General features: G+C 36.1%; 2 protein-coding genes across 2 annotated transcripts in view; one reads left to right on the top strand and one right to left on the bottom strand.

Annotated features, from left to right (window-relative positions):
* Positions 1 to 18305, top strand: part of LOC150103616 (kelch-like protein 26) — a 60162-nt gene that overhangs the window by 20027 nt on the left and 21830 nt on the right. Inside the window, exon 2 of the mRNA XM_090398341.1 lies at positions 11580 to 11666. The gene's annotated coding sequence lies outside the window, so the exon portion shown is untranslated. The remainder of the gene's footprint in view (positions 1 to 11579; positions 11667 to 18305) is intronic.
* LOC150103617 (zinc finger BED domain-containing protein 5-like) overlaps positions 8155 to 18305 on the bottom strand; it is a 164579-nt gene continuing 154428 nt past the window's right edge. The window contains exon 2 of the mRNA XM_090398342.1: positions 8155 to 10011. Within this exon, the coding sequence (XP_090254468.1) occupies positions 9823 to 10011 (189 nt within the window). The 3' untranslated portion in view covers positions 8155 to 9822. The remainder of the gene's footprint in view (positions 10012 to 18305) is intronic.

Genomic DNA, 18305 nt, shown 5'->3' on the forward strand with positions numbered 1-18305 from the left:
TTATGAAAAGCTCATGAGACAGCTTAAGAGTGTACCATGGAATGAGGAGTTGGCTGGAAAGGAGATCAATGCAGCTTGGGGGATTTTCAAAAACTGTTTAGTAGATCCAATGTCTAAATGTATTCCAAGGGTGAGAAGGTTAAATAAGGTGGGTGTGAGATGGATGAATAAAGAGATCAAGCATGCGATACAGAGAAAAAGGGCATTATGGAGGCAGCATAAGAGAAGTGTAAATAACCAATTCCATGAGCTCTACAAAGACCAAACAAGAAAAGTGACTTGGTTGGTGAGGGTAGCTAAAGAGAGGTATGAACAGCAGTTGGCTAATGAAGCCAAAAAGAATCCTAAAGAATTCTTTCAATATGTAGCAAGCAAAAGAATGAATAATTATGGAAGGATGACATTGATTGGAGAAAATGGTATAAAGACAGCTGATGCAGAATGTGTGGTGGAGATACTTAATGAGCAGTTCATAAAGATCTTTCACTCTTGTGAATGTGACTTCATGGAGGGATTGAGAGCAGTTGATGACAAGGAGGAGAGACTGACTGTAGGTGAGCAAGAGGTGTATGGGGAGTTGAGTAAACTAGATGTTAATAAGGCTGTGGGACTTGATAATATATCACCACGTATTCTGAAAGAATGTGCCAGGGAGTTGACATCTGCCTTGACATATTTTTTTAATATGAGTCTTGCACTCGGTCAAGTTCCTAAGGAGTGGAAGGAGGGAAAGATTGTGCCACTTCATAAAGGAGGTGATCGAACTCAAGCATCAAACTATAGGCCTATCTGTGTGTCAGGTGTTGTGGTTAAGTTGTTGGAGAAGCTTGTAAGAACTAGGATCCAGAGTTGGGTTGATAACAATGGTATTATCTTTGATGGACAGCATGGATTTGCTAAAGGGAGGTCATGTTTTAGTAATCTACGTACTTATTACAATAAAGTGACTGCTTCCTTGGACAGAGGAAAAGGATACACAGTAATATACTTAGATTTTGCAAAGGCTTTTGATAGTGTACCTCATGATAGGTTGACAGTCAAACTAGAGCAGATGGGGTTGGATATTAGATTGGTGCATTGGATTGGAGACTGGCTATCTGATATGTATCAACAAGTTGTGTAAGGGGGAGCGATATCCAGGAAAAAGAAAGTCACTAGTGGAGTGCCTCAGGGGTCTGTTTTAGGTCCATTGCTGTTTAACTTGTATATTAATGATATAGGTGAAGATTTGGATGGAGATATTCAGTTACTTGTAGATGATGCAAAGTTGGGACTAACCATGAAGTGTAGTGAAGATGTTATGGCCTTACAGAAAGACTTAAATAGATTGAGTGATTGGGCATGGAAATGGGGATGTGAGTTCAATGTTGCAAAATGTAAGGTTTTAAAATTTGGAAAACAAAGATGGGATGCAGAATTTATGCTTGGTGAGAATATATTGTTGGAGGTAGAGGAAATAAGAGATCTGGGGATGATAGTGGATAAGGATCTAAAATTTAGGGGACACATCGCCAAAATCGCCAAAATTGTGAAGACAACACAAAGGCTTCTGGGAATGATGCAGAGGACACTGACGTGTAGAAGTAGGGAGATTCTTGTTTCGTTGTATAAGGCTTTGATTAGGCCACACATGGACTATTGTGCCTAGATTTGGTCACCGGATTTTCAGAAGGATGAAGATATGTTGGAAAGGGTCCAAAGGAGACTGACTAAGGTAGTTTCTGACTTCTGGAATGTCGAGTATGAGGAAAGATTGAGAAGATGTAATTTGCAGAGTCTGGTGGACAGGAGGAAGAGGAGAGATATGATAGAGACCTACAAGTTGGTAAGGGTTTGTTATAAGATCAGTGCTGGAGAAGTTTTACAGAGAATAGTGGGAGATCAGGGGAGAACCAGAGGTCATCCCTGGAAACTGTATAAAGAGGGTGTGAGTAGGGGAGTGAGAGGCAGTTTTTTTTCGTGCAGAGTTGTGAATGATTGGAATGCCTTGCCTGAGAATGATGTCTGCAAAGAGTTTGAATGTGTTTAAAACACGGTATGATGAGCTGTGTGTGTGATAAAAGGATCTCCCAGATGAGTCTTTGACTCCATGAGGTCTTGGGGTGGTAATAATAATAATAATAATGCTAAAACACAATCTAAACCTGAACAAAAATGACAGACTAATCATTCCAAGAATGTGGAGGACCCATCTGCAACCCTTATAGCAGAAACAAGCCCAGAAGAAAATCTCAATATGTGAGACTAGAAATGTTTAATGTGGTTCCGTTTTAATTTATTTTTATATTTATTTATTTTTTTTAATACTCTTAATTTAGTTTTTTAAAGGTCAGGCTAGATAAAAAAACTAATAAGCAGATTGATTCATTTTGCCTTTGTAAAGTGCAGTGGCACATGTAACTTGTATCTTATACATATGTATTTTCCTGATGATGACCTCAATACAGAGGTCAAAATGTCGAATATTACTTTCCTAATATTAAATAAAGTAATTATTTTAGCACGTGTGTTGTGTCTCCATAAATTCTTAACTGTGAATGCTGACCACCATGTAACCTTAAAAGAAAGCATGTAGACTCAAATACATAAATATTATTCAAGAAAAAAAAAAATGAAAGTTTGGAAACCAGCAACAAACCTTGAAGTCAGTGGTAGATCCTGAAGAAAACGTGATTAATTTTTCCTAAGAGGCATGCAGTGAAAGCATCGAAAAATTAGAATCCTTTCCTTTAGCATTACATAGTGATCAGCATTCATTTCAGACAAATTATGGAGACTACACCTGTGTTAGAAATAATTATTTTAATTTCCCGATGTTTTGGACTTCATATTAAGGTCATCAACTGGAGTATACACACACACAGAGACTAGTTATTACATTTCAAAAAAGCTATATTACATTTACTGTATTTATCAAAGAGACAGTGATTTGATCAACGGTTATTCTGTTGGCTGACAGAATAACTTTTGTTTAAAAATAAATAAATAAATAAAATAACTACATCAAAGCTATATTCTGTTTATAACTTCATCAGAGAACAATTTCATACAGATAGTTTTATTACAGCAAAAGTGGTGGTCTTATTTAACATGAGAGTTGTTATATTAGAGTTAGAGAAACTGGATTACTCACTTCTATTTTTAATTAACTCTTGGACGAAAATGTTATGTAAGTAGAATATGTGCCTTCCATATTCTTGGGATTTTTAGACCATCATTATTGTTAAGATTAGGGCGGCTGATAAGAATTTCACAGGCATCCTTAAATTTACATTCATACCACGTTTTGGTGTGATGTAAACAATAGATGCCTTTCCAGTCAATTCTATGTAGGGCATGATTAGAAAGTTCAGATTTTCCATAGTGATTAAATTTAATGTGCAATATATGTTCCTTTTCTTTATATAGGAATTATTCATCCTGTTTCTCCTGTTAAAAAAATAAATATTATAGGTGCAATGAATACGATATACCCCAGGTTGGGCCAGCAGAGGAAGTGGGTCCTTGGATGAGTTGAATAAGTTCTTTAGTTTTGCAGGAGGTTTAAAGGTGGCATTAAGGTTGTATTTCTGTAGTATTCTGTTTATTTTATCTGATTTCCCTTTAATGTATCAATTGGTTACAGTTTTATTGTAATCTAGTTTATTTTTGTTTTTAAGTGAGATCTTCTGAAGAATTTTGTTGATAGTATTTTGGCAGTAGCCATTTTTCAGGAAGGTATTGCTTATAGCATTTTAATTCATCTTTAAATGCTTGTTCATTGGAGCAAATCTTCAAGTCCCTGTTTTTTTTTTTTTTTTTGTGTGTGTGTGTGTGTGTGTGCACGCATGTTAATAACACCTAGTTTTTTTGTTGGATAGTGGTAGGAATTTGTGTATATATTGGCCAGTATGTGTAGACTTCTGGTAAGCAGTAAAGGAAATACGTCTGCCAGAAGGAAGACATGTGACAAGTGTTCTAGAAAAGGAAACGTGTTCTAACTTTCAGTCTCAGTTGTGAATTGTATGTGTTCGTATTGTTTGTTTGTTTAGGTGACTGATGAAAGTTAGCAATTTGGGAAGGCAGGAATAATGGTGAGCTCATGGCTGTGCCTTATTTTTGTATGTAGAAAGTGTTTTGCCACACAAAATAAGAGATTTACCACAGTTCTTAAATTTAAAAACTGGCCTTTCTGATCATGCCCTGAATACTCTACATAGAATAGACTAGAAAGGCACGTATTGTTTCATCACACCAAATCATGGAATGAACATAAATTTAAGGATGCCTGTGAAATTCTTATCAACCACATTAATCTTACAATAATGATGGTCTAAAAATCCCAAGAATATGGAAGGCAGATATTCTACCCACATAACCTTTCTGTCTAAGATTTAATTATAAATAAGACTGTACATAATTGAGGATCTTAACTCTAATCTGAAGGCAGTCTGAAAACTTCTCTGCCTTGACAATAGATGGCAACACTATTGGCAAGATTTTTTTTTCTAAGTTGGTACATCTGTCATAAGCATCCATGCAAGTCATTCTGTCAAGTTGTTTGTTTTATACAGCTGTCTGAAGCAAAGGTGTTGTCTATATCCCTTGAAATGGATAAAATTGAGTATTGTGCAGTTATAAAATTCTTTGTAAAATTTCATAACTGCGTTATAAACTGTTTTAACACCAAAAGAAATTCATTCGAAGTTCATAAAAGTATATAGGCACTCTTCTCCTTCGCTTTCAACAATTAAGAAATGGGCTGCCGAGTTTAAGCATGGCCTTGAAGATGATCCACGTGAAGGACGTCCAAAAAAGTGTAACAACACCAGTAATCAAGTGCACGATATAGTATTGGATGACTAGCGAGTCAGAGTGCGTAAAATTGCTGAGACACTCGGCATTTCAAAAGAACGTGTAGGATATATTTTGCATGAAGAATTGCAAATGGAAAAGCTTTGTGCAAGATGGGTGCCGTGCTTGTTCACAGCAGATCAGAAATGCACTTACATGAAATCTCTGAACAGTGCTTTGAGCATTTCGACAAGAATAAAACTGATTTTGCATCAATTTATTATTATGGATGAGACTTGGATTCACCATTACCCACCAGAAACCAAACAGCAGTAAAAACAGTGGACAGAAGCCAGTTGTTCAGCGCCAAAGAAGACAATTCGGTTCCATCAGCAGGAAAGGTAATGGCATCGGTGTTCTGGGATACTAAAGGCATTTTGTTTATTAATTATCTTGAACAGGGTAAAACAATAACCGGGGAATATTATTCCCTGGTTATTGGGGATACAAGTATACTGTTAAACTACCGACCAGTTGCCATCATCTCAATCCTTTCCAAAATGGAGAAAGTCATCAGTAGTCAATTTCTCTATTTCCTAGAGGTCCACCAGCTAATCAGTAACTACTGGTATGGATTCTACCATTTAGGGGTCTATGAGAGACCTCTTTGCCTCTTGACAATTTCACTGCTTTTGATTGTGTCTACATCAAGGCCTACTGGCAAATTGCTATCCTTTGGTCTACCTACCACACACACTGTAATTGATGTGACAGATTTCTCTTTAGTCATTCGCTGCATATCATAATGGATGGCTCCCTCTTTTTGATCTTCACCACCAGTGCAGGAGTACTTCAGGCTCTATTTTATGCCCTGCCCTCTTTCTACTATAAATGACCTGCTGTCAATTACCACTAATCCTATTCCTAGCTTTGCTGATGATAATGCTCTCATTCATCCTATCCATTTGACAAACCATACAGTTCTCAGACATCCCAAACTTTAATATTATCTTCAACCAGTTCCTTAAACACTGATCCTTCAGTGGGAGAACAATCTGGTCACCTTTAGTGCTACCAAAATGCAATCTTACCTTTTTCTTGCAAATGGGATCTCAGCTTGCCTACTATTATCCTTAATGGTACACAAATCACTACACATATCAGATTGTTCTCTCTTCTTTGACCAACATTTATCTTCAATCTCTTCTGACATAAACACATCAATTGCTTTCTCAGCATCCAGGAAACTATTTTTCACCCACCCAGCTGTACAAATCCACCCTTTCTTATAATACTGCTCATGTGTTTGGGGTGGCACCCCTATAAACTCAAAAAGTTCTGAATGCTTTTCAGAGGTTCATGTTAGAGGCTTAATGGAATGAAACAGCACTGAGAAAGGATTAAAAATATGTGAGACTTGTAGCACACACACACAAAGGCAACACAAAAATAAGTGAAAATATGTGGATGAAAGACTAGTCCTAACTAGGTGGAGTGCCTTCTGGGTACCTGTTGGCAGCATAGGATTTTAACCAGGATCTCGAAGTATTAGTGTTTCATATTTTGGAAAGTTTAATGCAACCATATTTATTTAAATTAGGCTGATTTATAAGAGCTGCTGCAGATTCCAAAAATAGTCTTTCTCTTCTAAATTTACTTCAATGGAGCATGGTGGTCTTTTTTTTCCAATTGATTTCATGAGTCATATCTGAAGCATGATCCACCAGGCCTGATTGACCATAGCCATGACTGCAGATGTATTTTTTATATTCCTCCAATGCTAATCCTCCAGTCTCTCCATAGTAGGCCAATTTGCAGGAACAGGGCACTTTATATATACTCCGGGCGCAGAGAGAGAGAGACAGGTGGAGTGCTGATCATTATAGAACGTGTAACGGTAGCAAACTTTTGGCAGGATTTGAAAGCCATACAGAGATTGTAGTTCTTTAAGACTGGCTGTTTTTCTGAAGTGCCTTAGACATAGGAGATGATGATAGCATTACTAAAATCTATATACTCTGACACAGAGAGAGAGAGGGTGAGTGCTGATCATTGTAGAATGTGTAACAGTAGCAAGCTTTTGGTGGGGCTTGAAAGCCATACAGAGTAAGAGAATAATTATTGGAACAAAGGTTATAGGCTCTATTTGTTAATGTTTTAATGATACCATATTTTTTTGGGGGGGGGGGGTTGTGAAGCTATCTGCCTGTGTGGGTAGGCTTCGTGTATTACTGAAAAGGACAGGTTATCATTGAATAGGTGTGTCCAAGGTGTCTAGAAAGGCTAAACTATTATTACTTTCTTTTTTCCATGGTAAACTAGATTCAAGGGTGAAGACTATTTAAGGTGAGAGAGAAAAGAGTAAAGTGTCTGGGTCATGAGGCCAAATGGAGAACACATCCACATATCTTAGCCAAATAGATTTGAGAGAGGCTGAATTAAGAGCATGTTTTTCTCTCACTACAAAATATAAATTTTGTGCTTATCAAAGAAATATCCAGAATGGATAGCAAAGGAAAGCAAATCAGTAATGGAAAAACACAAAAAATACATCTACAACCATGGCTATGAACAGTTGGGCCTGTCAGATCATGCTCCATCTCATTAAATTTAGAAGAGAAAGACTATTTTTGGAATCTGCAGCTGCTCTCAGAAATCAGCCTAATTTAAGTAAATATGATTGCATTGAACTTTCCAAAATATGGGAAACACTAATAATTTGAGATCCTAGTTTACATCTATGACTGCCAACAGATGCCCACAGAGGTTGCTCGACTTGTAATACACATATAAAGGTAACACAAAACTATGTGGATGAAGACTAGAGTTCTAATACAAGTCTCATGTTGTACTTCTTGATGATGTGTCAGTAACTGAGATGAAATATTGGAAGAATTAAATAATATATTTAATCCTTTCTCATATACATGTTGAGATTTCACAGTATTTCACTTTGACTCCCTCCCTCCTTTATTATAATGAATTTTTATGTCTATGAACATATTTAACAACTTAGCAACCATGACTGAAGATTTTTTGAGGAGATCATTTCAGCTCATAGATGATCGCTCCCTTACAAACTTATGTCATCCTCTACTTCACAGATGCATCATTTCAGCCCTGTGTGTTCTACTGGTACTTACATAGTCACTGCTCCACTGAAATGGCAATCATCATTCTTCCATGTTCTGTTGAACCTGTTAACACAGGGGGTTCCCAACCTTTTTGGTCCCCGTACCTCCTTGGCTTTTAGTAAATTATCCAGTACCGTGTATTCGTTATAATAAGAAATAAATTCTTAAGTTTACCATACAGATTCAAAGAATATAAGAAATAAACAGTAATTAAGTTTTCATAAAAGCTTTATTCGGTAAATAAATCAATTACATTATCATAAAATTGTAAAATCTTTATTAAACTGCAGTAAAATCGACTAGTGAGACCCTTGATTTTGTTTCTTATCCACCAACAGTTTTATTCTTGGTACAGTTTTTGAAATAGATACCTGCATATCATGTTCAGGCTCCAGTTTGTTTCTTGTTTTGGACTTGATTGAAAACAGAACTGAGCATCCTGATTCACATAGATAAGTTGTTATAAATGGAATTATAGTCATGTAAGCACGTTTGGTGATAACGGGAAATGCTTCTCCAAGTGTACACTAAAAATTTTGTAACTTCATTTATTGGAATTCAATTCGGAGTTTCTTGTTATTGCGGAGATAACGGAGACAAGAATTGTCACTGATTTTTTCTAAATCAATATGAAAAGGGTTCTAGACTCAATTATCTAGACTTCATTCATTTGGTCAGGAGGAATTATTCTTGCAAGTGCCTCTTTCAAAGTTTTTAAATGCAATATAATGCTATCACGAACTTCCTGTTTTGGTTCATATGCCAGATCTGAAGTGATTTCATCAAGAGATTTGAAATTGGTAAAGTTACCTAACTCGACTCTTCTTCCCCAGAGAGTCAATTTTTCTTTAAACGATTATATTTTTTCTTCAGCCTCTGCGAAAATGACATCTGTACCTTGCAGTGAAATGTTCACAGAATTAAGAATTCCAAATACTTCAGAAAGTTAAGCCAGAGAAATCTCAAAGTTTGGATCTTTGAAATATGAAGCAAAAGCAGATTCTTTTTCGAATAAAAAAATTTCAATTAAATTTCTAAGTTCAAAAACCCTCCCTAAAACATTTCCTCTGGATAACCATCGTACTTCTGTATGAAGCAACAGTACGATATGATCTTCTCCAACCTCTTCACACAAAGATTTAAACACACGGTGATTCAATACTTTTGCTTTGATAAAATTCACAACTTGAACAACAACATCCAAAACGGCTTTCAAATTATGTGGAAGTGTTTTAGATGCTAAAGCATTGCATCCTTCACCGGTATGGTGAAAGATGCAATGGCTTGTAAAAATATTTGGGTTGATTTCTTTAACTAAAGCGGTGAAACGTGATTTTTTTCCCAACATAGCGGGAGAACCATCAGTACAAATAGATTCTACTAATTCCCATGAAAGGCCATTTGAATAAAAAAAAAATCATTCACCAAATTTATAATGTCCACTGTCTTTGTTGTTTCTTTCAAGGGTTTACAGAAAAGAAATTCCTCTTTTATTTCATTCTGATGTATATATCTAGTAAAAACAAGAAGCTGTGCACAGTTAGAGACATCAGTTGATTCATGCAACTGTAAACTAATTCTTGCTGGACTTTTCTTCTTGATTTCATCCACTACCTGTACACGTATGTTTTCTGACATTTCTCGAATCCGATCACAAATTGTATTATTTGATAATAGTATTTGTGCAATTTTCTCTTTTGCTTCTTTACCACACATCAACTCAACCATGTCCGTAGCACACGGCTTCACTAATGTCTCAGCAATTGTATGTGGTTTCTTTTCTTTGGCGACCCTCAATGCGACGCGATAACTGGCCTCCAGTGCTGGCTTCTTCAGAGTAATAAATCCATGGTCATGAAGTGCGATATTCTTACCAAATCATGCTCGTTTTATTCTACATGAGGACTTTGACTCGTTAGAATGTTCGGGATGAACATTCTGAAGATACTCTTAATTTTGATGGCTTTATACTGCCATTGCCGAATATCTTGGAGCAAATCAAGCACTGCAGCTTTTGCCCTTCTTTGTCAAGCACAAAAGTAAAACCATATCGCACATATGAATCTTGGTAACAACGTTTTTTTGGCGTGGTCATTCCTTGAGTCTGCAAAAATAATATTTTTTTGTATATAAATCTTGATCTAACCTTTCATTTTAAAAATAAGCTAAAAATAAATAATATTTTAATGTATTTAAATCTTGATCTATCCTTTCATTTTTTAGAATGGGCTAAAAATAAACTATAAGCTAATACGATTAGATTAAAATTTAATCAGCAAAAGTGAAGTCGGCAAAAGTAATTTAGCTAACCTATGTTTATCACTAAAATGGGTGTACTGTGAGCATGTCGAAATGAAGCAGTTGGAGTGTGTACCATACAGTACGTCACTTGCATGTGCAGGAGGTGCAGATACCGTGGAGGTGAGCATCGAGGGAGCACCGATCTGGCAATTTCACTAGCTATCTTGAATCTTAACCGGACATTTTGAGTTATCGGACCTACAGTGAGAAAAAAATCTATGTAACCTCACTGTGTTCATGTCCGAAAAGAGACCTGAAATGTTGCTAGCGTGGCTGACAGACAGTATCAACATGAAATAGCCCGGAAATGTTGATAACAACTATTTTTGGAATATATTAATAGCATAATATACTTATTTACCACCGTACCCCCTGGACAAGCTTCCCGTACCCCAGGTTGGGAACCCCCTGTGTTAACACAAGAGCAGCAGCTTTCCCTTTCCAGTGACATTTCAAATACATCAAACCTGTTTTTCTCTCTTTTATTCCATTTCATTTGGTCCTCTAGAACAGATCTTCTCATGAAGTATTCACAAACAGCTCCAACCTGAAACTCTTGCAGAAAAATGTCAGTAACATTTCATTCTCTCATTTCTTTTTCACCCCTGCACCCCACACATGGCACAGATGGACTTATAGGCTTTTCTACTTCTCATGTATGGGCCAGTATTAAAAAGAAAAAAAAAAGATGGTTGTGAGATGCTATGAATCAGCTAGGCAAACAAACTTTTTTTGGTTTTATATAGTTGCAAAATTGCTTGAGGAAAGACTGTGTTGCATATGTATGTAAAGTGTTTGTTGTGTTTACTCTTAGTTCCTTAACTTTGATTATGTATGGGAATCTTTTTCACAGATAAAAACACTGCATACACACCATTTCATGAAGATGGCCAAGATACACTTTGGTGTATCATGGCCATCTATATGGTAATTGACAGCATGTTACCTTGCAAACAATATTTCATTTTAAGACTCCCTCCCTCTTTCTCTCTCTTTTAATATAATGAATTTTTATGTCCATGAATGTAAATAACTTAGCAATCATGATTGAAGAACATAATCCAGCTTTGGATTATGATGAACAACAACATCATCAAATTCTTGATATGTATCCTCAAGGGATACTGATAGCAATACATTATGTATGGTAAATGCTATATAGCAAATTTATGAAAATAATGAAGTCAACATCAGCAGGTCAAGAAGTGTAACATCTCCCAACCAGTTTGGTTTTATTTGCTGCTGTTGTAGTAAAATATAACAGCTGCAGATAAAACCAAGTACTATTAAATTTTACTTATTATAATTTTTAGTATAATGATAACATGATGATTTAATATTTAGCTTCTGTATTTTTTTCTTTGTTTTCAGATTTTTAGCTTAACAATGACAGAGCTGAATGGCTTAAGCTTTCTGTTTAAAAGGAAGAAATATTCAGTTAACCATAGAAAAACTTGAGTAAGCATTTTGCAGTTTTGTGATTATTGATAAAAATTGTATCTTGAATCTACCTCTTTTTGTCTTATTATTTAAATCTGTTAAAAAATTAATATGAAAGATAATCACCATTAAATAAATTTGTACTCTATAAAGGCCAGTTTTTTCATTTACCAGAATAGGCCACATATGTGATTTTTGTTTTAATTTGTCAAATGGATAGATTTAAAATGTGAAATCTTAAACACTTCCTTCTGAAGTCCTGGCCCCACAGACATGGCACACCATGGGGGGGGGGGAGATGATAATCTTATCATTCCCACAAATATGGCTATCCACAAATTTTAAGCTTCTCACGTGGGAATATGAATCAACAACTCTATAAACTGTCCCAGTGTAATTGTTACCAATAGAAATCTTGTAACATTTAGAAATATTCCATAAACATACATAACAGCCTCAACTATAAATCCTACCACCTCCCTCTTTGTCAAATAAAAAAAAAAGTTTATAATGACCAGTTATATTGCTCATAAATATGCCACCTTTCCTTATGGGGAAAGAAAAAAAGTTTCTGCAGATAGACTGCTCTTTCTGTTTAATCCAAGGCACTGTTGAAAATAAACTGAGTGGGGTATACTCTGAGATGTTAATATTACCTATTCTTGGGAGTTGGTGGTATTGTGAATAAGTAAACATTCAGGTCTGTGTGCTTCTGCTCCTCTTTGTATACTAGTTGGTATAAAAGCTATTAGAGTATCCAAGAATGGTAATATATTGTTCAACTCCAAAGTAAATTTATGGAGGGGATCTTGATTATGTTAATCCCATGCTAGAAGTTCTTTAGCTTATAGTTCATTAATATCACGGATGGGCAGAAAGTTGAGAAGAATGAAAAATCTTGTTAACTTTGGATTTGAAGGTTTGTACATTATACATTACAGTCATACCCCGACTTACACGAATCCGGAGTTACGTGGTTTCTTATATGTACGTATTCTCGTCCCACTTCACCACTAGTCGTATCTTTCAGGCACCTGCCGCATTTGCCATTGTCTCTCATGCTGTGAACAAGCACTGACGTGTTTCACGCGGTCTCCATTCATACATGATTTTTATAGTCTACAAACCTTGCGATTGTTTCATGTTATGTTCTTGATAAAAATTTTATCACATAAAAAAATAATGTCATCCAAAAGAAGCAAGTCCGATTCTACAGCTAGCAAGAAAAGAAAAACATTGACTTTGGAAACAAAACTCAACACTATTAAGGATATTGAAGGCAGAATGAAAATTTGTGAGCTAGCAAAGAAGTTCGATCTACAGGAATCCACAGTAAGAATCATAAAAGAAAGGTTTACAGATTTTGGAGGACATAATTCTAACGAGGAACGAATTGTAGCCACAAGGCAAGGAATAAAAAAATCATTAGATTGCTATGAAGAAATTTTGCGTGACAAGAAAAAGACATTTCCGTCAGATAAATCTATTAGATTTTATGAAACCATCGACATCGAAATAACTTTCTTTTTTTTATGTACGAAAAACAACAATTATGATTATATTTCTTAAAAAATATAGGTGTTTTTGTAAACCTTTGGTCCCAATTGTATGTTTGTATATATAAATTACATGCAAAATTATACCCCGAGTTACGCAAATTCGACTTACTGGCTTTTTGTTGGTCCCACCTACCACGTAACTTCGGGGTTTTACTGTATATTCTTTTGGATATACATAAAAGGAGGCTGTTTCAAAGAATAGCAGTCGAGTAAATGATTGAAGAGTGAAAAGGTTTGTTCTCTGAGTTAAGAGTTGAACTATTGTGGGGTGTGAGTAGCTCTTCACATGGGTAAAGGAAGTTCATAAAACAATAATATACAGGAATTACTCTCATTAGAATACTTTTATTCATGAGACATGCCATATTTTGTTATTAACTTTATAGCATTGTCAGGGTAACTAGAAAACATTTCAGTGCTGAGTACACAAGTGTGTGATATGCCTAACACATTGTTTTGTATAGCATGTAGGTGATCATGGATGTAAGAAAAACCACATATTTCAAGAATCGATCAGTGACTTCTAAATGTCATGTAGAATGAGATTCTGCCTCTGTTCAGACTGCCATGGGGTTGTACATCCTTGGTGAGTTATTTGAAAAGATAGACAAATGGTTGACTTTAAGATAAAGCATTGAAGCCAAGCAAATGAAACCTGGATGCAGTGTTGTTATCGTGTTGACCTTCCCGAATTTGTTATTTTCTTCTAGTTTGACCTATGTAAGCTTTACCACAGGAGCAATAGATTTTATGGACATCAGGATATTTCTATAAAGGTCTAGTTTCTTTTGTGGAGATCTTAAACGACTTTGAAGTGTTCAAACTGGTTTAAAGGAGACTGATGCCTACATCTTGTATTGTTTCCTTTCAGGACACAGACTTCTGCTCTCTAGTATAGCTTTATTATTATTTTATTTATGTATTTTTTTTTATTTTTATTTAAGCATTGTACAACTAATAGGCTTATATTCAGAAATTGAAGATATTTCTGATTGGACAACAAAGAGGACTTAAATCTCACTAGAAATAAACAATTTTCCCCTCCCTAGGTATCCGTTATTGATGTAAGGATGTAAATTCATTAAAGCAATAATGACAATAGAACTATGTCTTCCTAAAAATCAAAACAGACTCAAATTTATAATAAATAGCTATTCATATAATTGAGACTGCTGTGGATTTTATTTTATTTAGCATATGACATATTACACATTACAACGCATAAAATTTATGACAAACACAAAAAAATTACAAATTAACATCTAGATTACAAATAAAATCAATTGATTCTTTTGTTGCAAACAGGAATTCACTAAAATTTCCTTTAAAGACTCTTAAAGGGCAGTCTTGTATAAGGTTGCATACTGATTGCTTCTCAACTCCACAATCATAGCTTGGGAGAACTGCATTGTCCCATTTGTGGAAAGTGTCTACACATTTATCATATCCCATTGTTATTCCTTTGAGAGATGACCAGATTCTATGCGGTAATTCAAAACCAGGGGGTTTTCTCCGTGATGATACTTGGCATAGCGTAGCTCTCTGTTGGTGATTCTTCAAACCACCATGCTGACCTGGCATCATTCATGCAGAAGTTGTTTTCCAGATGCACCTCTGCAGTTCTTAGTGGAGGTTTTCTAGAACAGTCTATTGATATTAAGGTCTTCAAGGTCAGAGTGAATAGGGAGCTGTTGATTGACATGATTTTGTATTTTTGAAGAAGTGCATTGGATCTGTGTAGGTTTGGAGATGCGATATGGCTCAGAAATGGAAGCCAATAAATAGGAGTTGATTTAATCATACCTGAGATCAGGTACATGGTGAATCAGCTATGCATCTACAAGTTTCACATGGGCATTATTCATCCAAACTGGAGTGCAGTATTTGGCAATTTAGTAGACAAGGCCAAGGGCTGAGCACCTCAATATGTTAGCTGTAGCACCCCAAGAGGTGCCGCAGAGTTTTTGTATTATATTATTTCTTGTTTTCAGTTTTTCAGTAACATTGTTTGAACAAGTGAGTTTTGAATGAGAGTGTCCTGTCATGGATGATTCCAAGGTATTTAGGATACTGCTTATATAGAAGAAGGTTATCCTCAAAATAGACTTCTAAAGGTCTATTTGCCAATTTGTTGTTAAGGTGAAAACATGAGGTTTCTGTTTTGGTTACACAATGCTTAGTCTCCATTTGCGAAAATATTTTCCAAGGGAGTTCACCTTAGTAGTTAGGATTTCTTCTCTCATTTTGAAAGATGTCTAGCTGCTATAGCCCAGTCATCAGTATATCCGAACTTTTTGGAGCATGTATTGGCATTTTGGCCACATATAAGGAAAATACAGCAAAGCTAGCACCAAGTCTTGTGGCAGGCCATTGTTTAGTTTCCTTTGCTTGCTGGTAGAATTTCCCATAATAACATGGAGTGTTCTGTTATTAAGCATTTTCTTTAGGCAAGTAGTGATCTGGCAGGAAATTTCATAAAGAAATTTACAGATTAGTCCTTCCTCCAGGCTGTGTCATATGCAGCAGTGAGGTCAGTGAACACTACGGATGTTTTTTGCTGCTGTTGGAAGCCTGCCTCTATGTATAAAGTAAGAGAGAGAACTTGATCCAAGTAGCTCCATTTAGGTCAGAAACCAGCTTGTTCATGGGGAATCCATTTGAGTAGTGTTGGGCTAATTTTATTATGTAGGAGGTGCTCTAGTAGTTTATAACTGGTGCTTAGCAAGGCAATGGGTTGATAATTTTGTGGAAAGTCATTTGCTTTCCCAGGCTTAAGAGTGCCAGTTATTTTAGTTTGTTTGAATGATTGAGGGATGTTTCCAGTCTGTAAGATGTCAGTGAAAAATCGTGTCCATCATCATATAGCATACTTTCTGCAGTGCACTAAGAATTCTGGATGGATGCCATCAAAAGCCTGGGGCTTTTCTCACCTCTACATCCTTCAAAACAGATGAGAATGTCCTCCACAGAAAAGGAGTGGTTGTATTCATATATCAGCTAACTCATATATTTAAGAGTTCTGAGTTTGCGCTTGACCTAGATAGTATGGTTTCAGTCTTTTAGTGCTCTCGATAGATTTACTATATGTGTGTGGCTACTGCATCTGGAGTTACAGGTATATTAAAATGTGCAGTGGAGGATTCCCTCCTATCTTCTGTAAGAGGGACCATACTTCCCGACTTGAGTGCCTGAAATCCAGGTTTTTGACTGTCTGTGTCCAATTTTTCCTCCGTGCAGTATCAAGACTATGTATTAATTTGTCTGCAATTTCTTGGTTTCCATTCTCTAAGAATTCCTGGTATAAGTTATCACTTGTCTCAATCTAGGGATATACTCTTTACAGCATCCCCTGGGGATGGTCTTTTTTTTAGCTGCGGTTATCACTGCACCCACAAATCTGTCATAATTGTCACTAGAAGGGGCAATCCATTCTACACATTTATCAAGTTTTTCAGAGAATGTAGGCTAGTTGGCCTTCTTAAATTTCCACCATGGCTGAGGGATTGAAAATACTAAGGATTTGAGCAACAATCTCTACAATAACTGCATGGTGGGACCTATCTATAGGCTGATAGGAGCTGTTTAAATCTGTCAAAGGTGACACAGCATAAGTCAGGGTTGTAAACCTGTCTCCAGGCTGCTGACCTAAATGTACTGCAGTCCTTAGCATTAAAAATAAGGTGCATTTCGTGTGACACAGCCCAATTAACTACAACTTGTCCCCTCTCAACTGCGTGAAGTTCTTGTATAGCACAACTAAATTAGTTTGAATTTATAGGGAGACATAATGTTGTTGTAGAAGTAACCTAGAGCTTCCTATATAAATGAAGCTAGCTTTGCTGTGTTTGTATGGAAATAAGCTTTCCCTTCTTTGAAGCTAATGGATTTCACTTTGTCAGTTAATACTTAATTTTCTTCTACTCCCATGCAGAGATTTTATTTTTAAGAAAGTAGGATAAAGCCACATTAAACTTACCAGTATTTGTTTGTAAACATAAAAGCAGCTGTTGGTCAGCATCAGTTCACTGTGCAAATCCAAACATACTGAACCAACTTCCCATCATATTTCATTCCATCTTTCTTTGTACTTTGAAGCAGTTTTCTCTGTGGACTACGATTATTACTTATTGTACAGGCATCTCCAAGGAGTCTGAAGACTCATCACTGGAGAACCAAAATATCCACATAATCTATCATACCTCTCCTTGAACCCATTCACTGACAAAATACTAACATTTGACTCTGGCAACCCATTCCATTCATTCACAACTCTCCAAGGGAAGATCTAGTCCTCATGTCCCTCCTAACCACACTTTTACTCAAACTTCCAAGGAAGATCTCTTGTTTTGTCCATTCCAGCAAGTTCTGAAACATTTCCCCTGCATCAATCCTATAAAACTTTTAAGTAGCCTAAATGTTTCTATCTTATCCTCTCTTTTTCATCTTTCAACCAACTTCTGCAGTCCACACTGTCATTCTATCCTCATAGGGAATGTTCCATAGACCACTCACCATCTTGGTTTCTTGCTTCTCAATCCTCTCTGCCACTTCCTCATCCCCAAGAAACCTAAGAGACCAGATCTCAGCACAGTAAACCAGATATGGGTGTATCAAGGCCTTATAAAGAGGAATAACAACTTCCTTATCGCTACTTGTTAGTGTGTTCTTCAATAACCAAGTAATCTTATGAGCTACCTTAGCATGTCTTCTAAACTTCATCTCTTTGGCTAACACCACCTCTAAATCTCTAGCTTCATCTATATGGAACAAGTACATTTCCATCAATGTGGTACACAGCTTATAAACTATTTATCCCAACATTCATAACTTTACATTTCTCCACGTTAAACTGAAACTCATTATATTTTGCCCATACTCACTGCCTATTTAAACCATCCTGCAAGCTCTCTCCACATTGCCTTAATCCACTATTACTCTCCTAATTTTGCATTCATCAGTAAATAACTGAATATTTCCTTTCAGGTTATTTCCTATATCATTAAAATACAAATTAAACAATAATGCTCCTAGCACTGAACTTTGTGGCACCAGCTTTCACCTGGATTTTGCTCCTCCATATACTATTTTTTGATATCAT

Source organism: Typopeltis vanoorti, chromosome 9 (assembly GCF_054136105.1).
Source record: "Typopeltis vanoorti isolate ZY-2024b chromosome 9, IOZ_Tvanoo_1.0, whole genome shotgun sequence".
NCBI lineage: Eukaryota > Metazoa > Arthropoda > Arachnida > Uropygi > Thelyphonidae > Typopeltis > Typopeltis vanoorti.